General features: G+C 41.0%; 1 protein-coding gene across 2 annotated transcripts in view; it reads left to right on the top strand.

The window, feature by feature from the left end:
* The window catches only part of UNC5B (unc-5 netrin receptor B), a 291,780-nt gene that overhangs the window by 230,567 nt on the left and 37,307 nt on the right, over nucleotides 1–23,906 (top strand). Inside the window, exons 5-8 of one of the 2 annotated variants that reach the window (XM_070752210.1) lie at nucleotides 4,443–4,623; nucleotides 8,015–8,182; nucleotides 11,807–11,971; nucleotides 23,050–23,082. In XM_070752210.1, coding sequence (XP_070608311.1) covers nucleotides 4,443–4,623; nucleotides 8,015–8,182; nucleotides 11,807–11,971; nucleotides 23,050–23,082 — 547 coding nt within the window. The remainder of the gene's footprint in view (nucleotides 1–4,442; nucleotides 4,624–8,014; nucleotides 8,183–11,806; nucleotides 11,972–23,049; nucleotides 23,083–23,906) is intronic. The other variant, XM_070752211.1, reaches the window with a different exon arrangement.

Genomic DNA, 23,906 nt, shown 5'->3' with positions numbered 1-23,906 from the left:
CCCTTGGTTTACAACAGCTCATTTAGTGATCATTTGAGGTTACAACGGCACTGAAAAAAGTGACTTCATGACCATTTTTCACACTCACAACCATTGCCAGTACTACAAGTACTTTTGCTGACTGCCAGCTGTCTGCAATTTAGCAGTTCAAATCTCACCAGGCTCAAAGTTGACTCAGCCTTCCTTCCTTCCAAGGTCTGTCAAATGAGGACCCAGATTTTTGGGAGCAATATGCTGACTTTGTAAATTGCTTAGAGAAGGCTGTAAAGCACTGTATGCTATTGCTATTGCCATTTGAGAGTTGACCCCAACTTGACTCAGCCTTCTGATCTTCCGAAATGGATTAAATGAGGACCCAGATTGTTGGGGGACAATAGGCTGACTCTGTAAACCACTTAGAGAAGACTATAAAGCATTATGAAGCAATTTATAAGTCTAAGTGCTATTGCTATTGCAGCATCACGTGATCAAAGTTCAGACAACTTGGCAGCTGATTCATATTTATGACGGTTGCAATGTCTCAGGGTCATGTGATCCCCTTTTGCGACCTTCTGACAAGCAAAGTCAATAGGGAATCCAGATTCTCTTAACAACTGCAATGATTCACTTAACAACTGTGGCAAAAAAGATCATAAACTGGGACAAAGCTCACTGAAAAACTGTCTTACTTAGCAGCAGAAATGTTGGACTCAATTATGGTGGTAAATTGAGGACAACCTTTGCTTTATGAAAGTTCTGTTAAACTGTCTGTTTCCTTACCTCCCACAGAAGTTTGCACTATCTCCTTAGGTATTTTGGTTTAGGTCAAAGGGGTAGGCAAAGTTGGCTGTTCTGTGACATGTGGACTTCAACTCCCAGAATTCCTGAGCTAACATGATTGGCTCAGGAATCCTGGGAGTTGAAGTCCATAAATCATAGAAGAGCTAACTTTGCCTACCCCTGGTTTAGGAAGGTTATTATTAATTATTATTATTATTATTATTTATTAGATTTGTATGCCGCCCCTCTCCGTAGACTCGGGGCAGCTCACAGCAATGATAAAAACAATATACAATGACAAATCTAATAGTTAGAATCTAAAATAACAATAATACATTTAAAAAGTCTAAAAAACAAGAAACCCCAATATATAAAAAACATACATACAGTCATATCATACACACAAAAAAACTACATAGGCAGGGGGAGATGTTTCAGTTCCCCCACGCTTGACGACAGAGGTGGGTTTTAAGGAGTTTACGAAAGGCAAGAAGGGTGGGGGCAGTTCTAATCTCTGGAGGGAGCTGACTCCAGAGGGTCGGAGCTGCCACAGAGAAGGCTCTTCCTCTGGGTCCCGCCAAACGACATTGTTTAGTTGACGGGACCCGGAGGAGACCAACTCTGGGACCTAACCGGTCGCTGGGATTCGTGTGGCAGAAGGTGGTCTCATAGATAACCTGGTCCGGTGCCATGAAGGGTTTTATAGGTGATGACCAACATTTTGAATTATGACCGGAAACTGATCGGCAACCAATGCAGACTGCGGAGTGTTGGAGTAACATGAGCATATTTGGTAAAGCCCATGATTGCTCTCGCAGCTGCATCTTCTGACTTACCTTCCTTCTTTCTTTCCTTCCTTCCTCTATTTATTAATAAGAAATTTTTGTTTTATGAATTTTGGTTGCTGAGATATATTTTCTTCTAATTTGCCAGCAGTTGGTAATGAAAAACCACCCACCTTCCTCCCACAGCTGGGCACATCTGTGCTTTTCCTTGAAGATGCTTTGGGAAGGTGAATAATGATAGGGAAACATATAGGTTTTTTCCCCCTTCGCAGATTGTTAATAAATCATACAAAGTTTCAGCCTCACCCAGAATTTCTGCCCAGCCTTTGCCTCCTGCCTTGAGTTTATACCTCTCAAATGCAGGCTTCTTTCCTAGAGTCTCTGCAACCGTAGTAAAATTCCAGCTGTGAAGGTTGGCACCTAGCAGACAGATGTTTATGGTCCGAAAGTGAGCCTGTTAGGGAAATGAGTTGCCAGGTGAAGATGGAGAGGGATTGTGATGGATAGCACCACGCTGGGGCCCCGTCTGTTTTCATTATTCAGCAGAAGTGTTTATTTTAGGCAGTGGATCTGTTATTCTGACATCTAATAATGTGCTTAACCTCAACACCTGTTCCATCCTGCCACCTACATAGGCTGATCAGCCATTAACCCCTGACAGAATTTAGTAAAGAAAACACTGAACAAATTGTTTGCCGAGAAGGGGATAGAAAAAGAACCATTAGCGCTTGACAAGATCAACAATCCATGGCCTTTCCTCTGGAAGTATTTTCTTCTCCTCTGCCGCAGACTTCGGTTCCCAGTAATTCAGTGAGATCTGTGTAAAGAACTGGTGCAGAGCAAGAGTCTGGGCATTTGCTCAGGCTGTTTCTTTTTTTAAAAAAATAAAGCTTGCTATGTTTCAAGAATGAGCCCATTATGCAGCAGGGAGGGGATGTCCAAAATCTGTTGTCTCTATATTTTTCAATTATTTGTGATTTTGAACATCTGGATTAGGACAAAGAAATGGTAGCATTCTGGCACTACACATGCATAGAATCCGGAGCTTGGGAAAGTGAAGATAATGTCTTGATGGGTCTGCCAAAAACTTTTTAATTGTAGGAGCAGTTTAATTGCATGGTAGTTTAATGATTTTTTCAACATGTCAGTCATGTGGTCTATAAGTTTAGAACATATGCAGACAGTAGTAATTGATTTTGCATTTCCTTCCTTCCATCCTTCCTCCGTCCTTCCTTCCTTCCTCCCTCCCTCCTTCCTTCCTTCCTTCCTCCTTCCTTCCTTCCATCCTTCCATCCTTCCTTCCTTCCATCCTTCCTCCTTCCTTCCTTCCTCCCTCCCTCCTTCCTTCCTTCCTTCCTTTCTTCCTCCCTCCCTCCCTCCTTTCTTCCTTCCTTCCTCCCTCCCTTCCCAAAATTTCTTTGACTAGGGATGGTTTGTTGAACAGAGCCCTGGTCTGAGACTCATGAGTTTCATAATGTGACTTTGGCACCATAAGGCAAAGCAGAATATAAATGTAGCAAAGCAAAGTCTGCGGAGAGGGGCGGCATACAAATCTGATTAAACTAAACTAAACTAAACTTTGCTACTTTGCAAACAAACAGCCAGACAAATTAGGCCATTCCAGACCCAACCCTTTCAAAATGAAGTTAAAAATAGAATTGCCTGTACATAAGGAAAAAAAACCCCATCCTTTCTCAAATAATGAGCAAAACCAGGTGCGTCTTAGCATTCTTTATTTATCTCTTCCAGTTTACTGAGCTATCATTTTATGGCAATGCTTGCAACAGCATGAAACAATTGTGTACATATCTGTCATGCCATATTTATATGTCACAAGTACCAGTTGGTGCTTTCCAGTATGTGCTATATAAGGCAAAAGGCCACTTGTACTGGCCATGTGTATGGGTAGTCCTTGACTTGCGACCACAACTGAGCCCAGAATTTACATTACAAAGTGAGAGATTTGTTAAGTAAGTTATGCTGTATTTTACAGTTTTTCTTGCCACATTTGTTAAGTGAATCATTGCTGTTGTTGAGTTACTAATATGGTTGTTAACTGAATTTGGCTTCCCCATGGGCTTTATTGGTCAAAGGGACAGTGCAAATATGATCGTAAATATGAGTCAGTCGCCAACTGCCTAAATTTTGGTCATCTGAGCACGGGGACATTGTAACTGTAAAAAACAGCCATAAGTCACTTTTTTTTGTGCTGTTTTAACTTCGAACGACCACTAAATGAACTGTTGTAAGTTGAGGACTACCTATATTGGGCCTCTATAACTCCTTATCAATTTTGGGTGGCAAATGGCGCAGTCTTCTCAGAGAAGGCTACACTTCAAAAACAATTACAGTTTTCTAACTTTAACTTGCTGTTGTAATAGAAGGAACTATTTTGGGAGAGAGCATTCAATTTTTATTTCTAATTATAAGAGCTATCATTGTCTTTGTCAATATTCCAAGTAATGCACCCAATCAAAAGCAGAACTCTGAAGCAGATAGATTTCTCCAAGAACATGTTTATGGGGACATGTGTAATTGGCATAGTTGGTGAAAACTAACTCTAAAAGTTCCCACACTTTTCACCTAATTAAAAAAGCAAAAGTCCCCCCTCCCTCAGATGTCACTGGTCACATTGTCCAATGAATGTAACTGGCAAACTGCTTGATCACTCCTCTACTCCTTCATCAGCCACCTGTTAAGATGACCTTGGTTCCCAAGGGAAAACATTTTGTTTTGACTGTTGCCAGATCTATCTACTTCCCCTCTCAGGCTTCGTGACAACTACGAGTCAGCAAAAGATGGCTTCCGAGTTGACAGTCTTTCCTCTTCTTTTGTTTTCTGCCTGCCCCAACCTTTTATCGTCTCATTTTCTTTTTCTCTTTTTGAAACATAATATAGGTGGAGTGGCTGAAGAATGAGGATGTGATTGATGCTTCCCAGGACACAAACTTCCTGATAACCATCGATAACAATCTTATCATCAAGCAAGCTAGACTATCTGATACAGGCAACTACACCTGTGTGGCAAAAAACATTGTTGCCAAACGGAGGAGCACCACGGCCACAATAATTGTTTATGGTAATGATTTGTTGAGAACTTGGGTAGTTCAGGTTCATTGTATTGGGTTGGGAAACCATCAGGAAATGTAAGAGAAGAGAATAGAACAGTTATACGAAAAGGACGGAAGAATGAATAGAAATGAAATAGAGAGGTGCATTGGACAACAAAATTGGTTACAAATCAACACAATAAGCACATACTTAAGTAAAAGGGAAAATAAAAAAATATTTATTAGACAAGAAACAAATTTAGAGAAGATATTAAGGGAAAAGAGCAAGAATATAAAAGCACAAACAGGTAATATATAGAGAGAATTATTAAAAGCAGAAGAACAAGTAGTAAAAGGATTGACGAGATATTGGCAGGATGAATTAGAAATTGATGAATGGGATATGGAAGGCATAATTGAAAATATCAAAAGAATTAAAAACACAAGAATAAGAGAGATGAGAAGAAAAATATTACATAAATGGTATTATACACCAGTACAATTAGCACGTTTTCAAACAACAAAGAAAGGAAATTGTTGGCATGGGTGTAAGGAAAAAGGAGTATTTATGCATATGTTTTGGGAATGTAATAAAGTTCAAAAATTTTGGAAACAAATGCAAATGGAAGTGAATAAAATTATGAATGGTAATTGGAAAATAACTAAGGAAGCAGCATTATTGATAAAAAATAGTGAGGTAAAATAATATGAAGAAATCAAAATTGCAGCGATAGAAAGTACCCAGGCAACAATAGTGCTTGGGAGGAAAGATGACAATAAATGGACGATAAAAAATTGGTGCAGATACATGGTGCACCACATTCACTATGAAATTATGGAAATTAGACTACATAATTACAATGAAGAGAAATTAGCAGCAATAATGAGGCGGTGGGAGAAGGTCAAAAATTATATATTAACAACATCAGTAAGCGATGCAAAGGTAAGAAATAAAATTCAATCACTTTATAAAGAATGAACAATGTAACCCAGAGATGAAGCAAATGAAGGACACAAAATCGAATCTTCCCTGGTGAAGGAAATTTTTCTTTTTCTTTTTGGTGATGGCACATTTTATGCTTATGTTTTGTTTTTTGTAAAATTCTAAAAAAATCAATAAAATTATATTTTTTTAAAAAAAGGAAATGTAAGAGATATAGGCTTAGAAGATAAAATAGTGCACCAGAAGGAGATAAGGGAAAACCAGTTCTATGTTGTTGCTAAGAAAAGAGTATGGACACCATCTATGAAGTTGCCAGATTTTGCACATAACTCAAAGGAGACCACTCTGCCTTTATGTTTATTTGGTTTATGCAGGCATCTTGTGCATCGTTCGTTCAGAACCAAATATTCATTGATTTCATTAGGACTTCTAGCCTCCGCAAGCAGGCATGAGATTGCAACATTTCATAAACCACTAGGTATATTTAACAAAGATGTACAAAATACTTTCACATTTCTTGATTGGAAGCAGGGAACCGGCAAGCTGAAGAAGGAAGGATACTTCTTCTGGTGAAATTTATAGGACCTCTCGGAATAACTCATGGAAACAACCATTTCCAAAACTTACCACGTGGAACCCAACCGTGATGTACTAGTAGCTGCCCTGGTTTATAATCTGAAATATGGAGGGCAAGCAAAAGGCATCTTAGAGTCAACATGAAGAATATGTTTGCTGTATGTTCTTCTCTCTCAACAGGCTTATCTGAATTGCTTTTATTGGTTCTCTCCACAGACTAGGATGTCCAAACAGATATTCAGCAGCAATCTAGTTTTCAGATATGATTTTTTTCTTCCATTACCAGGATCTGCTAAGAACTAACCCTGGCACCTTTATCTGCATCACCTTCCCGAATTCTCTGGATTTTTTTCAGTTTAATTTTTTTAGCTAATACCAAATTCTCATCAAATTCTGACCATATTCCCAGAGCTCAAGAGAGGGGCGGCATACAAATACAATTAAATAAATTAAAAAAATAAAATAAACTATGTACTCCTCTAATCTATTGGAGTTTGTTGCATAAAAATCAAAACCAGAAGCACACACAGATGACTGATTCAGCTGGATTAATAAACTTATTTATAAACATAGTAATATAATATATATATGTTTTTTATGTCGGATCACCCTGGTATATAAAAAATAAAAAACATATAGCCACTCCCTGGTACAGAGCTGAAGGGATCAGGTCTGGTGGCCTAGCGGTTAATTCTCTGCCTTACAAGGCAGAAGCTGCCAGATCAAATCCCAGTAAGGGTGTGGCTAGCTGATGAGGCCAGAACAAGGCCGAAATGGTGCCATCCTAGTCTCCCTTAATTTTAAAATTTCAGCAAAAAACATTGTGATACATATATATATGTATAGATAGGTAGATGGATGGATGGATGGATGGATGGATGGATGGATGGATGGATAGATAGATAGATAGATAGATAGATAGATAGATAGATAGATAGATAGATAGATAGATAGATAGATAGATAGATGTAGTACAACAAGCAGATTTATTCAATGTAGCAACAGTTGCAAGCAGTTTCATTTCCAGCAGCAGACAAGCATTGAGTTCAGAGAGAGAGAGTACAGAATGGGCTGAGCCACACCCTGTCTTGAGCTTAAGTTTTCAGTTTCAATTCTCTGCACAGACTAAGAAGTGTTTAACTCCCATTGGCTGTCTTAATTGCCATGCCTATTCATTGGCTGACCTTGTTACCATTGGCTCTCCCAGTTCATGAATATCTTAACATAGCCTTCCTTATATCTTTGTCTCCATAATAGACCCCTATGGTTTTGACTCTGTTTTATCCCTATCCTCTTGATTGCTCTGATTATAGGAAACCAAATAATATATTCCAGAAGAATGTTAATAATAGCTGAGACAACCATTGTGATGAATAACTGCTGTATATCTAAGGACATTTTTTATTTATTTATTTTTATGTATTTATTTAGTCCAATACATAATACACATTGAAGAGAATAGATATTTAGTAATATAACTAAAGAAACGAAGAGAAGAAAATACATAAAAGTATAGGTGAACAAATTTGAAAGGAAGAAAAGATAAATGAGATAAGGAGAGACAATTGGATAGGGGACGGAAGGCACACTGGTGCACTTATGCACGCCCCTTACTGACCTCTAAGGAACCTGGAACATGGCAACCCTGGCAACTTTAAGACTTGTGGACTTCAATTCCCAGAGTAAATCAGTCAGTTTACTACCTGGGGAACTCTGGGAATTGAAGTCCACAAGTCTTAAAGTTGCCAAGATTGGAGATCCCTGATTTGGAACATCTTCTGTGTAATTATTCCATGTGGGAAAATGGCAGTGTATGATTTGGCTGAGAGAAAAGATAACTTGTTAGGAGATTGTGTTTCATTTATTTTCCTCACTTTGTTGTTTTTCCCCCTTCCTCCTAGTGAATGGTGGCTGGTCTACCTGGTCAGATTGGTCCTCGTGCAGCAACCGTTGTGGCCGTGGGTGGCAGAAGCGTACCCGCACCTGCACCAATCCAGCACCACTCAATGGTGGCTCTATCTGCGATGGACAATCTTTCCAGAAGCTTGCCTGCACTACCATGTGTCCAGGTAGGTTACACCTGGGGAAGATATTGCTTTTCAGATTGTTAGATCAGAGCACTCATTTATCAAGGAGGTTAATAATGATGGTGCTAAGAGTTGAGCCTCTGATCTTGGATTGTGAGCTTCTGATGACAGGGAAAGGTGATTCATTTCTGAAAATAATTCCTTTACTCTTTCGGATATGAAGGATGGTCAACCTGCTGTTTTGCTCCTCTGAAGCAATTATTTGCAGCTTGCTCCTGACTTTACTTATTGACCAGCAATGTCCCAACTATTTTTATTAATATTTGCCTTCCTGCCCCCTCTCTCCCTTTCTTTCTTTCTTTCTTTCTTTCTTTCTTTCTTTCTTTCTTTCTTTCTCTCTCTCTCTCTCTCTCTCTCTCTCTTCTTCTCTCTCCCTCTCTGTCTCTCTTTCTCTCTGTCTGTCTGTCTGTCTCTCTCTCTCTCACACACACACACACACTTCACCAAACCCCCCAGAACTGTCCCAATTAAGTCCAGTCACAAGCAAACCAATGCTAGTCCACATAGCAATGGCCAGTGAATCCACAAGGCCCTTGAAAGTTTCCCAACCAAAATAAACCTACCAGGCAAAATTAAATCCACAATACAAGAGGGCTCACGAAACAAGAAAACTCCAGAGTTCACAAGGCCCGATCCAAGTCAAGGCACGATGTCAATCCAAACGAAGGCAAGAATCACAACGACCAGAAAAAACACAGCTAGGAAATGAACATGGTTTTCCCAGCATAATTTCCATCTGTCTGCTGTGCTAAATAGCCAACTTCCAGTGCAGCCCATCAAGAAGGGCGAAGCTGCCTCTTCAGGAGTAATCTGGCTGACCTAATCTGCTCCTGCCTATTCTCTGCCCCACATATTCCTGGATCAGTGCAGCAGGCAGTTCCTCTTCCTCATCAACGATCAGCTGCAGCTACATGCTTTCCCTACCTAAAGGCTCAGGGTTATCCTGCTACAGCTACGCTTCAGCCTAATCCCTCTCAGATGGCTGCTTGGAGCCATTAACCAACTCCCCTCCAGATGTGCATAGAATTGGTTCATCTTCTCCAAGCTGGGAGACGTCGCATTTCCTTAGATGTACTTTAGAGGCCTTGAAAGATGATGCAAAGCCATGTAAGGTGGCCTTCCCTTTTTCTTTCGTTCTCTCAGGCCTCTGGAAAAAAAAGTAAATCTTGCTAGCCGAGTCATCTGTTCAACTGAAATAATACATCTTCTTGTTGTTTTCTTGACACAAGGAGGCCAAGCTAGCTTTGAGGCTCATACAGTATCTACAACAAGTTACAAGATGGCTATCATTCAACACATGGTTCTGTTTTATTTCCCAGATGGGCATCAACATCAAAACATTATACTAGTTTTTTCCCAACCTGGTGCCCTTCAAATGTTGCACTGTAATTCTCATAATCTCCTGTAAATGTCACAGCATCTGCTAGCAGCAAGACATAGTATTTCAAAGTACCGGCAGAAAGAACAATCTTCTTATACTTGCAGCCTGGAGAGAAAAAAAATAGGATAAACATTATAGTAACGAAAACAGTAAAAGCTGCTTTGTGAGAATCCAGGATATTTTAATCTAGTTGCTGTTTTTTCCCAGCTGCAGGAGTAGAATGCATATAGTTTATGACAGAATGCTGGACCCTAAGATAAATCATGCTGTGAAATGCATTTGCTTGATGAATTTGTTCCATTTGGTCTGGATTTTGAATTTATATCTTATGATAAATTGAGATTAGAAATTGCAAATGTTGCAAGAACACTTCGAGGTAGCCAAAATTATGACCCATGAAGTAGAAAGGCTTTTTATTCTTAGATTACAGATATATCTCCTTTATCACACCAGATAACCATAGACAGATCTTGGTGTCTTAGCCCAGCAGCAAATAATAAATTATGTAAATCAGAAAGAAATTATTGTCCACCACCTCAATCTGAGAGAACTCTAAACAGTGTGCAAATACTGAAATTAAAGCAATTGCAACATCATACTCACAATGATTTTAATGCAGAATTCTAAATTAATACAGATAATCTCCAGGTTATGAGCATTCCCTTAGTGAATGTTCAAAGTCATGTGAAAAACATCCCCTAATATTTGTGAACAAAGCCGAAACTACAAATCTTGCAGAACAACCGCAAAGGTTCTGCAACATTTATCTGACATATTGTCAGTTTGAAATGGAGCTTCTGAGGGGAGCATCCAGTCCTCAGAAGCCGTGTTTGGGCATCCAGAGACCAGGCCCAGTACATTGTAGGCAGAAACGGAGCTTCTGACAGGAGTATCCGCCTAACAGAAGCCTTGCTTGGGAGTCCAGAGGCCTTGCCCAGCCCATTGTCAGCCAAAATGGAGCTTCTGAGGGGAGGATCCACTCCTCAGAAGCCCCGTTCGGGCATCCAGAGATCTCACCCAGCACATTGTAGGCAGAAACGGAGCTTCTGACAGGAGTATCCGCCTCACAGAAGCCCTGCTTGGGAGTCCAGAGGCCTTGCCCAGCCCATTGTCGGCCAAAATGGAGCTTCTGAGGGGAGGATCCACTCCTCAGAAGCCCCGTTTGGGCATCCAGAGATCTTACCCAGCACATTGTAGGCAGAAACAGAGCTTCTGACAGGAGTATCCGCCTCACAGAAGCCCCACTTGGGAGTCCAGAGGCCTTGCCCAGCCCATTGTCGGCCAAAATGGAGCTTCCAAGGGGAGGATCCGCCCCTCAGAAGCCCCGTTGTTCCCTCTGCAGGCCTCCCCTGACCAAAATGGAGCCTCCGGGGGCTGCAATGCCTAGGTAGGTGGCTTGTACCATCGGTAGACCCCCCCCCCCACCATGGCCTTCACTACCCTGAAATACTTCATGTGCACTTAATGAGTCTCACATTCAATTAGCGAATACGTGGGTGAAAGGGAGGCATGATCTCATTCAAGGTATGAGATTCGCTCCCATGAATCCTCAGGTTGCGAATGGAATGGGCAGGCTCCTCTGTGTTCATAACTGGAGGCCTATCTGTACCAGCCCTGATTTGCAACACACACAAAAAGAAACACAACCATCAAGGGCTTTGTGAATTGGCCCATTTCATAGGCTTCTCTTTTTGTGCCTATGGATTTCTGACTTAACAAATGTACCTCAGGGACCGCCTTCTGCTGCACGAATCCCAGCAACCAGTTAGGTCCCACAGAGTGGGTCTTCTCCGGGTCCCGTCAACCAAACAATGTCGCTTGGCAGGACCCAGAGGAAGAGCCTTCTCTGTGGCGGCCCCGACCCTCTGGAACCAACTCCCCCCCAGAGATTACAATTGCCCCCACCTTCCTTGCCTTTCGTAAACTGCTTAAAACCCACCTCTGCCGCCAGGCATGGGGGAACTGAGATACACTTTCCCCCTAGGCCTTTACTATGTTTGTATGTATGATTGGTTTTTATATAATGGGTTTTTAACTGTTCTTTAGTATTGGATTTTGTTATATACTGTTTTACTGCTGTTGTTAGCCGCCCCAAGTCTGTGGAGAGGGGTGGCATACAAATCAAATCAATCAATCAATCAATCAATAAATAAATAAACAAACAAACAAACAAACAACCTTTCTCTGTGCTCATGTGTCTTTTTTTTTCTTTTTTGGCGATGCAGTAGATGGAGCTTGGACTGAATGGAGCAAGTGGTCAGCCTGTAGCACCGAGTGCACGCACTGGAGGAGCCGAGAGTGCATGGCCCCGTCTCCCCGAAATGGGGGCAAGGACTGCAGCGGTGTCGTGCTTGATTCCAAAAACTGCACCGATGGGCTCTGTATGCAAAGTAAGTTCAACCTGCAGAGGCTGGGAAAGAGAGAGAGAGAACTAAAATCAAGCGCAGAAACGTTCACAGTGGTGATTGAGATCTTTTTAAAACCTTGTAAACTGTGAGGCGCCTTCTGAGAAGATTGCTAAGACCTGATTGCGCAATCTGTCTGCCCCCAGCTTCTCTAGCATCGTTTTAATGTTTTAGCCTAAACTAGTCCTTTTGACCACAAATTGCTGCAGCGTTTACAGGATAATATTCATGCTTGCAAATCTGGAACATTATATACTGGCAGAGCAGTGACAGGGTACTTTCTAGCAGCAGGCTTTGAGTTCATTCCACTCTTTGCATTAAAACAAGCTAATTGTACCAGCTTGTTCGGTGAATCATGTCAGATCTGGGTTGATGGAGTTGGATTTCAAGTAGGAACAATTTGTAAGGATATGTGCTTCGGGATTGAGCCGTGGATACTGAAAATCAGTGAAAACAACCTTCACGTATCTTGTGGCTCAGCTACCAAATGCTTGAAATAAAAGTTTGCGTCACTCAAAATAATTCCATCTTCTTCATTATAAAGATAGTCCTTGTGTTACAATCATTATTTATTTATTTATTTATTTATTTATTCTTTGTCCAATATGCAATACATATGAAGGAGAGTATACATTAAGTAATATATATAATGATAGAAAGTAAGAAAGAAGAGAGGTTGGAGGAAAGGAGAGAAAATGTATGAGATATGAGATAAGGAAAGAAGATTGGACAGGGGACGATAGGCACATCAGTGCACTTATGTACGCCCCTTACTGGCCTCTTAGGAACCTGGAGAGGTCAATCGTGGAGAGTCTTAGGGAGAAATTTTTGGGGCTGGGGGATGACACCACTGAGTCTGGCAATGAATTCCACGCTTCGACAACTCGATTGTTAAAGTCATATTTTTTACAGTCAAGTTTGGAGCGGTTGATGTTAAGTTTGAATCTGTTGCGTGCTCTTGTGTTATTGCTGTTGAAGCTGAAGTAGTCATTGACCGGAAGGACGTTGCAGCATATGATCTTGTGGGCAATACTTAGATCGTGTTTTAGGCGTCGCAGTTCTAAGCTTTCAAGATCCAGGATAGTTAGTCTATTTTCGTAAGGTATTCTGTTGCGAGTGGAGGAGTGAAGGGCTCTTCTGGTGAAGTACTTTTGGACGTTTTCGAGAGTGTTGATGTCTGAGATGTGGTGTGGGTTCCAGACAGATGAGCTGTATTCGAGAATGGGTCTGGCATAGGTTTTGTAGGCTCTAGTAAGTAGTGAGAGATTGCCAGAGCAGAAGCTACGTAGGATCAGGTTAACAACTCTGGAAGCCTTCTTGGCGATATTGTTGCAGTGGGCTTTAGCACTTAGGTCGTTTGATATTAGTATTCCAAGGTCTTTTACTGAGTGTGGGTTGGCTGTGAGCATTTGTTTATTCAGTTCATAAGTGTGGTTTGGATTCTTTTTGCCTATGTGGAGGGTAGAGCATTTGTTGGTTGATATTTGAAGTTGCCAGGTGTTAGACCAATCTGAGACAAAGTTGAGGTCTTTTTGGAGAGTGGGTGTGTTGTCGGTGGTGTTGAAAAGTTTCACATCGTCAGCAAAAATAATGGAGCCTGACCATTTTGGTTGTAGGTCATAACAATTGTAAAATGGGGAATTCTATGGCAGCCTTCATAAAATAAGTGTTGTGGTCATTAAGTCTATCCTCTGGTTGCTAAGTGAACTAATGCTTCATTATTGATGCAATTTCCCCCCAAACTAGGAACTGCTAGTTTTTGGCAAAATCACAATCAAATATAGGACCATGGGAGTGGGGATGTCCATTAGAACTTCAGATCCAAGTCACCTTTTTCAGGTGTGGCATAACTTCAAATAGTCACTAAGGACCAGTCATAAGTTAAGAACTACCTCTATTAGACTATTTCTTTAAAAATCAACTTTTGTATGATCTACTGATTAATTTTCTTTTCTGAGATACATCATTTTTTTAAAAAAAAACAGGAAAACGATTGAGTGCCCGTAGTGAAAATTAGTGAAATAAAATGCCTCTTCCCCTTGACAAATTTGAGTCACAGGCTTGAAGGTTAATATTCTGCAAGCAAATGGAAGTATCACCCTTGATATATTTTGCCTTCTATTTAACATGCTTTAATATTCATGAAGGCAGAAAGACTATTAGATAGACCTAAATGCTGTTGGAATATTGGGCATTTCATCTGAAAATAATACACTGCTCAAAAAAATAAAGGGAACACTCAAATAACCCATCCTAGATCTGAATGAATGAAATATTCTCATTGAATACTTTGTTCTGTGTAAAGTTGAATGTGCACAATAGCATGTGAAATTGATGGTCAACCAGTGTTGCTTCCTAAGTGGACAGTTTGATTTCACAGAAGTTCGATTTACCTGGTGTTATATTGTCTTGTTTAAGTGTTCCCTTTATTTTTTTGAGCAGTGTATATTGGTTCTTTTTTTCACCTCAATGTACAAAAATAAGCTGTGATGTATTCACTTGGCTGGTTAGTTTCAATGAACATCTGACATTGTCAGTACAGGTAATCCTTGACTTACGACCAGAATTGAGTCCAAAATGTATGTTGCAAAGTGAGATATTTGTTGAGTGAGTTTCTCCCCTTTTTAGGACTTTCATTTCTACATTTGTTAAGTGAATCATTGCAGTTGTTAACTGGTAACCAGGGTTGGGCTGCTGCCCGGATGTGGGGAGCAGGGGGATGCCATGGGGCAGCAAAAATGGAGCTCCACCCCAGAGCACCCAATTTGCACTGAAAGATGTTGAAAGAAAATACAGGGTGTCCTGCATAAGCCATTCCCACGGTGTGGTAGTAAAAATTTTGGTAGCCCTTCACTGCTGGTAACCCAGTTGTTACCGTGTTTCCCCGAAAATAAGACACTGTCTTATATTAGTTTTTGCTCCAATAGTTGTGCTATGTCTTATTTTCGGGGGGTGCCTTATATTTCTCAAATAAGACAAATTCACAGGCAGAAAGGCTGACACCCCCAAAGAAAGTGTACCGTACGGTACACTGATTACAGTACGGTACCTGTCAGTATGGCACCCACACACACAAACTGCCACATGAATCCCAGCGACCGGTTAGGTCCCACAGAGTTGGCCTTCTCTGGGTCCCGTCGACTAAGCAATGTTGTTTGGCGGGACCCAGGAGAAGAGCCTTCTCTGTGGCGGCCTCGACCCTCTGGAACCAGCTCCCCCCAGATATCAGAGTTGCCCCCGCCATCCTTGCCTTTTGCAAGCTCCTTAAAACCCGCCTCTGTCATCAGGCATGGGAGAATTGAAATTTCCCTTCCCCCTAGGTTTATAGAATTTATACATGGTATGCTTGTATGTATGAGTGGTTCTTTAAATTGGGGTTTTTAGATTGTTTTTAATATTAGATTTGTTTACATTGTCTTTTTATATTGTTGTTAGCCACCCCGAATCTTCGGAGAGGGACGGCATACAAATCTAATAAATACAAATACAAATACTTATATGGTACAACAGTATACTCCCGCTATTACAGCTTCCGGCCACCAGAGGAACTACAGTCTACGCACTGTAGTGGAGACTGTAATGGCGGTGAGACAGCAGCAGACTGTGTCTGCTGTACTGGACGATACAAAGCGATGGAAGGGGCCAGCAGGGGACGCCACATTATTACGGTACAGCTTTGAATGGTACCGTATGTTTTTCCACCATACCGTATGTAAACTTGACTACACCTTATTTTCGGGGGGTGCCTTATATTAGCAAATTCTGCAAAACCTCTGACATGCCTTACTTTCGGGGTACGTCTTATTTTCAGGGAAACAGAGTAAGTGAATCTGGCTTTCCCATTGACTTTGCTTGTCGAAAGGTTGCAAAAGGGGATCACAAGCACCCGTCATAAACATGAACCCCTTGTCAAGCATCTGATATTTTGATCACAGGACCATGGGGATGCTGCAATGGTTGTTAAGTGTGAAAAACATAAGCCACTTTTTTCAGTGCCGCTGTAACTTCAAACGGACACTAAATGAATTGTTGTAAGTCAAGGATTACCTGTACATCCCAGTAATTAATGTTGTTACTGCTTCCTCAGTTTCCTCACTCCAATAGCACAAGGAATGTCGTCAGGCAGCTGCAGCAAATACCTACTTTAGTATTATAGTCCTTTAGAAGTTGGGATCTCCAATCTTGGCAACTTTAAGACTTGTGGACTTCAACTCCCAGAATTCCTCAGCCAGCTTTGCTTTGCCTGGCTGAGCAATTCTGGGAATTGAAGTCCACAAGTCTTAAAGTCGTCAAGGTTGGAGGCCCCTGCTTTAGAGCTTTAGGTTTATCTCAAAAAGGATGCTGTTGGGCAGCATCCTCTGTCTGGCCTTTTACAGGCACACATTTACAGATGCTCCAATATCTCATAGCTGGTCCATCCCCAAAAAGCAGCAGGCTAAGTGAGAGTTAGTCTATTTTTAAAAAAGCCTATATCTTATGTGTGGTCCTAATCCATCTGTTCTAAATAAAATCGGGAAGAACAGAAGAGCCAATATATTTATTGCTCCCATTTGAGAAATATGAATAAATTACCTGATGAAGCAAAACAGCAAACTTTTGCTTCCCTTTGTTTTTATGAGCGAACTTTCAAGACTTAGATCTATTGTTTTGCCGGTGTGTTGGTGCTGCCACCTGCTGTTGTCACGACTTCTGTTTATTTATTTATCTATTTATTTGTCAAAACTAGTGATGGGCGAACTGAACCCGCACAATTCGGGTCCGTACCAAATTTTGCAGTGTGCAGTATGCTGAACACAAACCCAAATTTTTTTGAAACTTTGTGCAAAGTTCAGGGTTGCGTTCGGCGTTCGGAGCTTTGACGTCACCGGCAGGTTGCTAAGGACGCCAAGGTGATCACTTCCTGGATTCCATGGAATCCAGGAAGTGATCACCTTGGCGTCCTTAGCAACCTGCCAGTGACATCAAGGGTCCGCCCCCAGAATCTCTTCTTCAAAGGGAGGTCTTCATGTAAAAATAAACATTGTTATTTTTACGTGAAAGGACCTCCCTTTGCTAGCAGTGCCACTGCGGTGTCCTTTCACGTAAAAATAAACATTGTTATTTTTATGAAAAAGGACGCCGCAGCGGCGCTGCAAGCAAAAGGCGGTCCTTTCACATAAAAATAAACATGTTTGTTTTTACGTGAAAGGACTGCCCTTTGCTTGCAGTGCCGCTGGAGCGTCCTTTTTCGTAAAAATAACAATGTTTATTTTTACGTGAAGACCTCCCTTTGAAGGAGCTGGGGAATCCCTCCCACGAAGAGATTCCGGGGGCGGAGCCTTGACGTCACCGGCAGGTTGCTAAGGACGCCAAGGTGATCACTTCCTGGATTCCATGGAATCCAGGATATGATCACCTTGGCGTCCTTAGCAACCTACCGATATAGATGACGTCAAAGCTCTGCCCCTGGAATCTCTTGGTGGGATTCCCCGTTTGGGTTTGGGTTTGGGTTCGGTTCGGGTTCAGCCGAATTTTGCATAAAGTTCGTCCGAACCTGCCGAACCCGAACACCGTTGGGTTCACCCATCACTAGTCAAAACATGTACAAGATAGCAGGTATGGGTATGAACATAAACAAAAGCAAAGTAGGTGCAGGTAAATTTGAACTATAGGACAGTAAGGCAGGAACGTCCCTTACAGACCTCTTAGGAATGGGTGAGGTTGACTGTAGACAATCTAAGATTAAAGTTTTGGGGTTTGAGAAAGAAACCACAGAGTCTGGTAGTGTATTCCAAACTGACCACTCTGTTGCTGAAGTCGTATTTTCTGCAGATGAGTTTCGAGTGGTTTACATTGAGTTGAATCTATTGTTGCGGTTGAAGTTGTTGTGACAACAAATTGTTTCCCTATCTGGGTTGTCTTGCTTCCATTACCATCCCTTGAAGCCTGCCTCTGAAATTTTAAATAAAGCTGTTGAATTGACCTTTCGGAGCAAGGGTGTCAAAGTGGCAGCCCTCAGAACAATTGCCTCATCCACAGGCCACACCCACCCCAGTTCCACAATAGGAAAAATCATCGCAATGCATCACATGACAGCAATATGATGCGGCGAGTTTGATACGCATGCTTTGGAGCTTCAATCAGATGCTCATAATAATAATAATTAATAATAATAATAATAATAATAATAATAATAATAATTATTATTATTATTATTATTATTATTATTATTATTATTATTATTATTATTATTTATTGCATTTGTATGCCGCCCCTCTCCATAGACTCGGGGCGGCTAACAACAATAATAAAAACAACATGTACAATCCAATAATAAAAACAGCTAAAAAACCCTATTATAAAACCAAATATACACACAAACATACCATGCCTAACTTGTAATGGCCTAGGGGGAAGAGCTATCTCAACTCCCCCATGCCTGGCGGTATAAATGAGTCTTGAGTAGTTTACAAAAGACAGGAAGGGTGGGGGCAGTTCTGATCTCCGGGGGGAGTTGGTTCCAGAGGGCCGGGGCCGCCACAGAGAAGGCTCTTCCCCTGGGGCCCGCCAAACGACATTGTTTAGTCGACGGGACCTGGAGAAGGCCAACTCTGTGGGACCTTATCGGTCGCTGGGATTCGTGCGTTAGCAGGCGGTTCCGGAGGTAATTTGGTCCAATGCCATGTAGGGCTTTAAAGATCATGACCAACACTTTGAATTGTGACCGGAAACTGATTGGCAGCCAATGCAAGCCCATCATGTCCATCAACTTGACTTTTTTTCATTGGCCCCACAGCTGTGCTTACTCTCTCCTGTAAACAGAGATGAGCGAATTAAAATCTGAATTAGCGGTACAAAATTCATGCTCTCCTTTCCCATACAGCTGCCAAGGAAGACACTAGTGCAGAAAAAATAGGCCTTGATGAATGCTTTAGCCATTAAAATGCCATAAGATTCTTCATTGTTTCTCTCCAAAGGATGTATTTGGAGTGTCTAGCTTTCAAGATGGATGTGATGGGCTCAGAAGGGCAGGCAGAGTATTATACATCACAAAGGAATTTCTAATGTAATGTGCAGATCAGATAAATGACACTCCAACTGATCTGAGCATTGTTTAATAGTTTTACATTTTGATGGCTGCCACCCTGTGTCCCAAATTGCATCAGTGAGATGCAATTTTGAATAAGCACGCATATTACTGGTCTCTAAACCACCAGGTAGATAGGAAGGCAGGTAGGAAGATATGTGTAGATGACAAACAGGTGGACAGAGAGCCAAACTTGAAAGATTCAGGATGGTAAAAGCTCCTGCAAGTTGTTATGTCATAATACTGACAAGGTCCTGTAAAGACAATTTGGCAATAGGTTTACATGGAGCTCTGAAAACATAGGATATATTTTAGTCATAGACTCATATTTACATGTTGTTGAGGTAGAGAATATACTGCAGATTGTCTATTTTAACCCCGCAATTATTTAAAAAGCATATGTTGTCTTACAAAGAAGCTGGAAAACAGAAAACCAACATTCACGACTTGGTTTTCCTTCCGTTCTCCTAACATCCTGATTCTTATGGTGCAGCTAGATCAGAATGGTTCTATAAATTCAGTTGGGTAGATGACCCCTTGATTCTGGTATAGGCTTAAAGGGATTTCTCACTCTTTTGTGCCAATTGTGCCATCTTGTTGGTCTCCCGGATTGCACATATAGATGCTTTTGGCCGTGGTTTGCTCTCCATACTTGTTTCAGTTTAGTTTCTGGATGTTTCATTACCAGGTTAGGTAACATCATCAGCAGGATTTTCTTGTCCTATTCTCCTTATAAATGTCTTGTGTATTTATTTATTTATTTACTCAATTTTTATTCCGCCCTTCTCCTTAGACTCAGGGTGACTTACAACATGTTAGCAATAGCACTTTTTAACAGAGCCGGAATATTGCCAGTTTGCTCAGTTGTTTGTTGATTGGTTGTTTATTTTTAGCTATATTTAAATTCTGAGCAGCTGATTGGTTCTCTTGCCGGTCATTCAAATGGATTTCCAGGACAGCCCCATGGGCCAAATCTGACATTTTTGATACCTCTGATCTTGATCTCAATATCTTGTTAATTGCTCCTTTGGTAGAATACCAGGCTTCAATAAATTCATGTGTGTGGCAGGCGTTGCCATGGCCTATAACTTTTGTTCCTTCCCGATCAAACTTATGTTATTAAGTATGCGCCTTCTACCACACGAATCCCAGCAGCCGATAAGGTCCCACAGAGTTGGCCTTCTCCGGGTCCCATCAACCAAACAATGTCATTTGGCGGGCCCCAGAGGAAGAGCCTTCGCTATGGCGGCACCGGCCCTCTGGAATCAACCCCCCCCCGGAGATTATAACAGCCCCCACCCTCCTTGCCTTTCGCAAGTTACTCAAGACCCACCTATATCGCCAGGCATGGGGGAATTAAGACATCTCCCCCAGGCTTTCTTATATTTTATGTTTGGTATGTATGTGTTGTATGGTTTTTAAATTGTTGGGGTTTTTTAAATGTAATTTTATTATTAGATTTGTTCCATTGTTATACTGTTTTTATTATTGTTGTGAGCCACCCCGAGTCTTCGGAGAGGGGCGGCATACAAATCTAATAAATTGAATTGAATTGAATTGAATTGAATTATATAGATGTTTCATTCACATTTCTCTTCCCACATCGCACCCTATTCCAGTTAATCTGTATTTACACAATTGCGCTTAAGCAGTTCTGTTCCATTTCAGTAATGTGTGGGCAGTTTTGATGTGTGTTACTTTGATCTTTGCAAGGGAATCTCCAGGCAAAAAAAAAAAAATGTAAAAAGAGCCAGGTTTGGCGTCTAGAAACAAAATTGTGTACACAGGAATCTAACCAAATGGGTTGAATGAATTGATGTACATGTATAATTGCCTAAACACCTTTGATCGGGAAAGTGGGAAGACAGGATAAGTGAGAAGTGAGACACTTTGTGCTTCTGTACAGATGAGTTATTAGAAGATGCATATCTCTTTAACAAGCAATATAATGAGCTTTAGGACAAGAGGAGACAACTCTGAGGTAGAACAGAAAACAGAGACTCCAATCCAGGGGTGTCAAACTCAATTTCATTGAGGGCTCCATCAAGATTGTGTTTGACCTCAGGGGGTCAGGATGGGTGTGGCCTAGGTGGGCATGGAGACTTGATGTCAGTCCTGTTGGGGGGAGCACCTGTGATGGCCCGAGGGCTCTGCCGGTAAAAACAGGCTCCCGAGCTCCATTTCTGGCTCCCAGGGCCTCCTCCAACCCTTTGCCAGTGAAAATGGAGCTCTGTCTTCACTGGCAGAGGGTTGAAGGAGGCCCGGGCAACCAAAAACAGAGTTCAGGAGCCCATTTTCTCTGGCAGAAATGCCACTGTCCTTTGCTGTTTTCAGGGCCAGATCTAAGTGCCCCAGGGGCTGGTTCCAGCCCCCGGGCCTTCTGTTTGACAACTGTCAGAAAGCATTGCTTCCCTGAATAATTGCCAGAGGTAAATGGCATGGAAATGACAGCTGCTCATCTGATTGAATGCTTAGATTTGCTGTGTCTTGCTATTTGCATCCTAAGGTGGACATAGAAGTATTTAAAGTGTGTATATGCTGATTCATTTCTCCTGATGCATACATAGTAAAAATGACTGCAATTGAAATACATCCTAGTCATAAATACAAGCCTCCATCTTGTCAAATTCACTATTCACAAAGTTCATAATATTTTTTTACTTCCAGTTTGAGTCCATATAATTGTATTTCAATCCAATCCAATTCAAAATCCTCTTATCTTCTATCACCAAAACAGTGCATCATCAAACAGATAGCACAACACACACTGTTTTCAAGTCCTTTCAAACTCCTGGTTATCTTTTTATGGGCAAGGTCAGTCTCCCGCTGTCAGCTAATTCAAGCTTTCCACAGTCTGTTGTAATTTTTCTTTTAACCAGCAGATGGTGGTATGTTCCCAATAAAACAAAACAGTTCTTTTATAAAAGTCTTCAAAGTATTTTAAATTCATTTAGCAGTTATAAGATATTTTCTTCAAATTCGTAATTGTTTTTCAGTCTTTTTAATTTCTACCAAGTCAAATTATAAAGACATCCTCAAATTTGGGCTTTTAAATTTGTTCATTTAATTTTTCTATGGTATTTCCAAATGCTGGATAGCTGCTCACTCCATTTTAGAGACACTTTTCTCTCCTTTTGAATTTTAAATTTCTTATTTTGTCATTAAATCAGCCAAACACTCATCCAGCTTCAGCACTTCTTCACCTCTCTCTAGCACAAATGCTTACCGTAGATCCTTTCATCCAGACAATCCACAATCTCTCCATTTCAATCATTATGATTGTGGCCGTCCCAGCTAATGGCGACAGAGTTGTTTTCCACTCCTGCTGGCTGAGAGGCTGATGCCAGCTCCCTTGGGGGGGGGGGTTGCGAGCTCCCCAGGCCACTGACTGGTACCCCTCTTCTTCAATGGCCCTCTAGGTTCCAATTTGGTTCCAGGTCTCCAAACAACTCATATTCAGGGTTCCCTACACAGTGCGGGAGACACTGTGACATTGGCCCTCTCATCCTCATCTGGTGAGATTTGAACTGCCAAATTGCAGGCAGTTGGCAGTCATCAGAAGTAGCCTGCAGTACTGCACTTTAACCACTGTGCCATTGTGGCTCATTCCCATCATATTGAGCTGTTCTTGGGTTCTTGTGATTTCATTTATACTATATTCCAGGCCGTAAGGATGCTCGAACTTCCAACATTAACAAAAATGTTTTACTAGAGTTGTTGTGGGTCAAGAGACGCTTAAGAAGTAAAGGTTGCGCAACAGTTGTATCAAATGCTAATTTTCTTTTAGTTCATGGTTTTTAATTCATGATTTTCTTCTGCATGTAGCTTTTATGTTCCATTGTGTTTAAATTTTTCATCATTCCTTTTTCCTTTAGGTTTGCTGGAAAGGGTGGGGGATAATCAACCTTTTGTTTTCTGTTTATTACCATCATTACAGTCATGTCATGTCATCCTCATTTTCTTTTCTTTTTTTCTTTAATTTCTTCCCCTCTAACAGATAAAAGATTTGTAAGCGAACCCAAAACTCACCGTAAGTCTCCATTTCATAGTCATTTATTTTTATTGTTCTGCATTCAAATGATTGGATAATATTGGGTGGGTTTTGTTTTTTAAAAAAATAAGAGTTTCTACTTCCTTAATGTCAAGACACTCCTGAAGAAGCTCCATTGAAGGAATAGCTAAAGAGGATCAACAGGGACAAATCTAATAGAAGGAAACCTTGGAGATGCAACCGTAAAATAAGTCCATCCAGAGGCCCAATGGATTTTGCAAAAAGTGCCCTAGATTTATTTTTAAGAGTCGAAGGAATTTTACTTTAAATTTGGTAGCTGAGAGACAATAATTTTCAGCTCAGTAATAAAATTCAATTATTAAAATCCAGGCCCCCGAAAAAAGAAACATACATAAGTCTCTTGCCTTCAAGATTTCCCAAAATACTCACTTTAATAATTCAAATCTTTAGTTCCTTCATTTATTAAAAAAAAGGTGATAATAATGCTGCAATTAACTCCTCTCAGTAAAAGGAGAAGGTTCTATTACTGGGGCCATGATTGCGAAAGTACTGGTATGATTGAGAGAAAGTAATTAGTGTTAATTATATTTGAACAATTTATAATTATAACAGGATTAGCTGGACATCTCTCTCTCTCTCTCTCTCTCTCTCTCTCTCTCTCTCTCTCTCTCTCTCTCTCTCTCTCTCTCTCTCTCGAGATTCAAGAAAGGCTATGGAGGCTGCCTTTCTTGAATCCACTGTGGAAGAGACAATTTTGCATCTGGACTTTTTTTCTTCTTCTAGTTCTGTGCCATTTCCTTCCATTTCAAAGCACAATAAGACCTGAATCCTAAGTGGTTCTA

The sequence above is a fragment of the Erythrolamprus reginae genome, chromosome 5 (assembly GCF_031021105.1).
Source record: "Erythrolamprus reginae isolate rEryReg1 chromosome 5, rEryReg1.hap1, whole genome shotgun sequence".
Classification (NCBI taxonomy): Eukaryota; Metazoa; Chordata; class Lepidosauria; order Squamata; family Dipsadidae; genus Erythrolamprus; species Erythrolamprus reginae.
The sequence above is the reverse complement of the archived record's forward strand: the minus strand, read 5'-3'. Positions and strand labels throughout refer to the sequence as shown.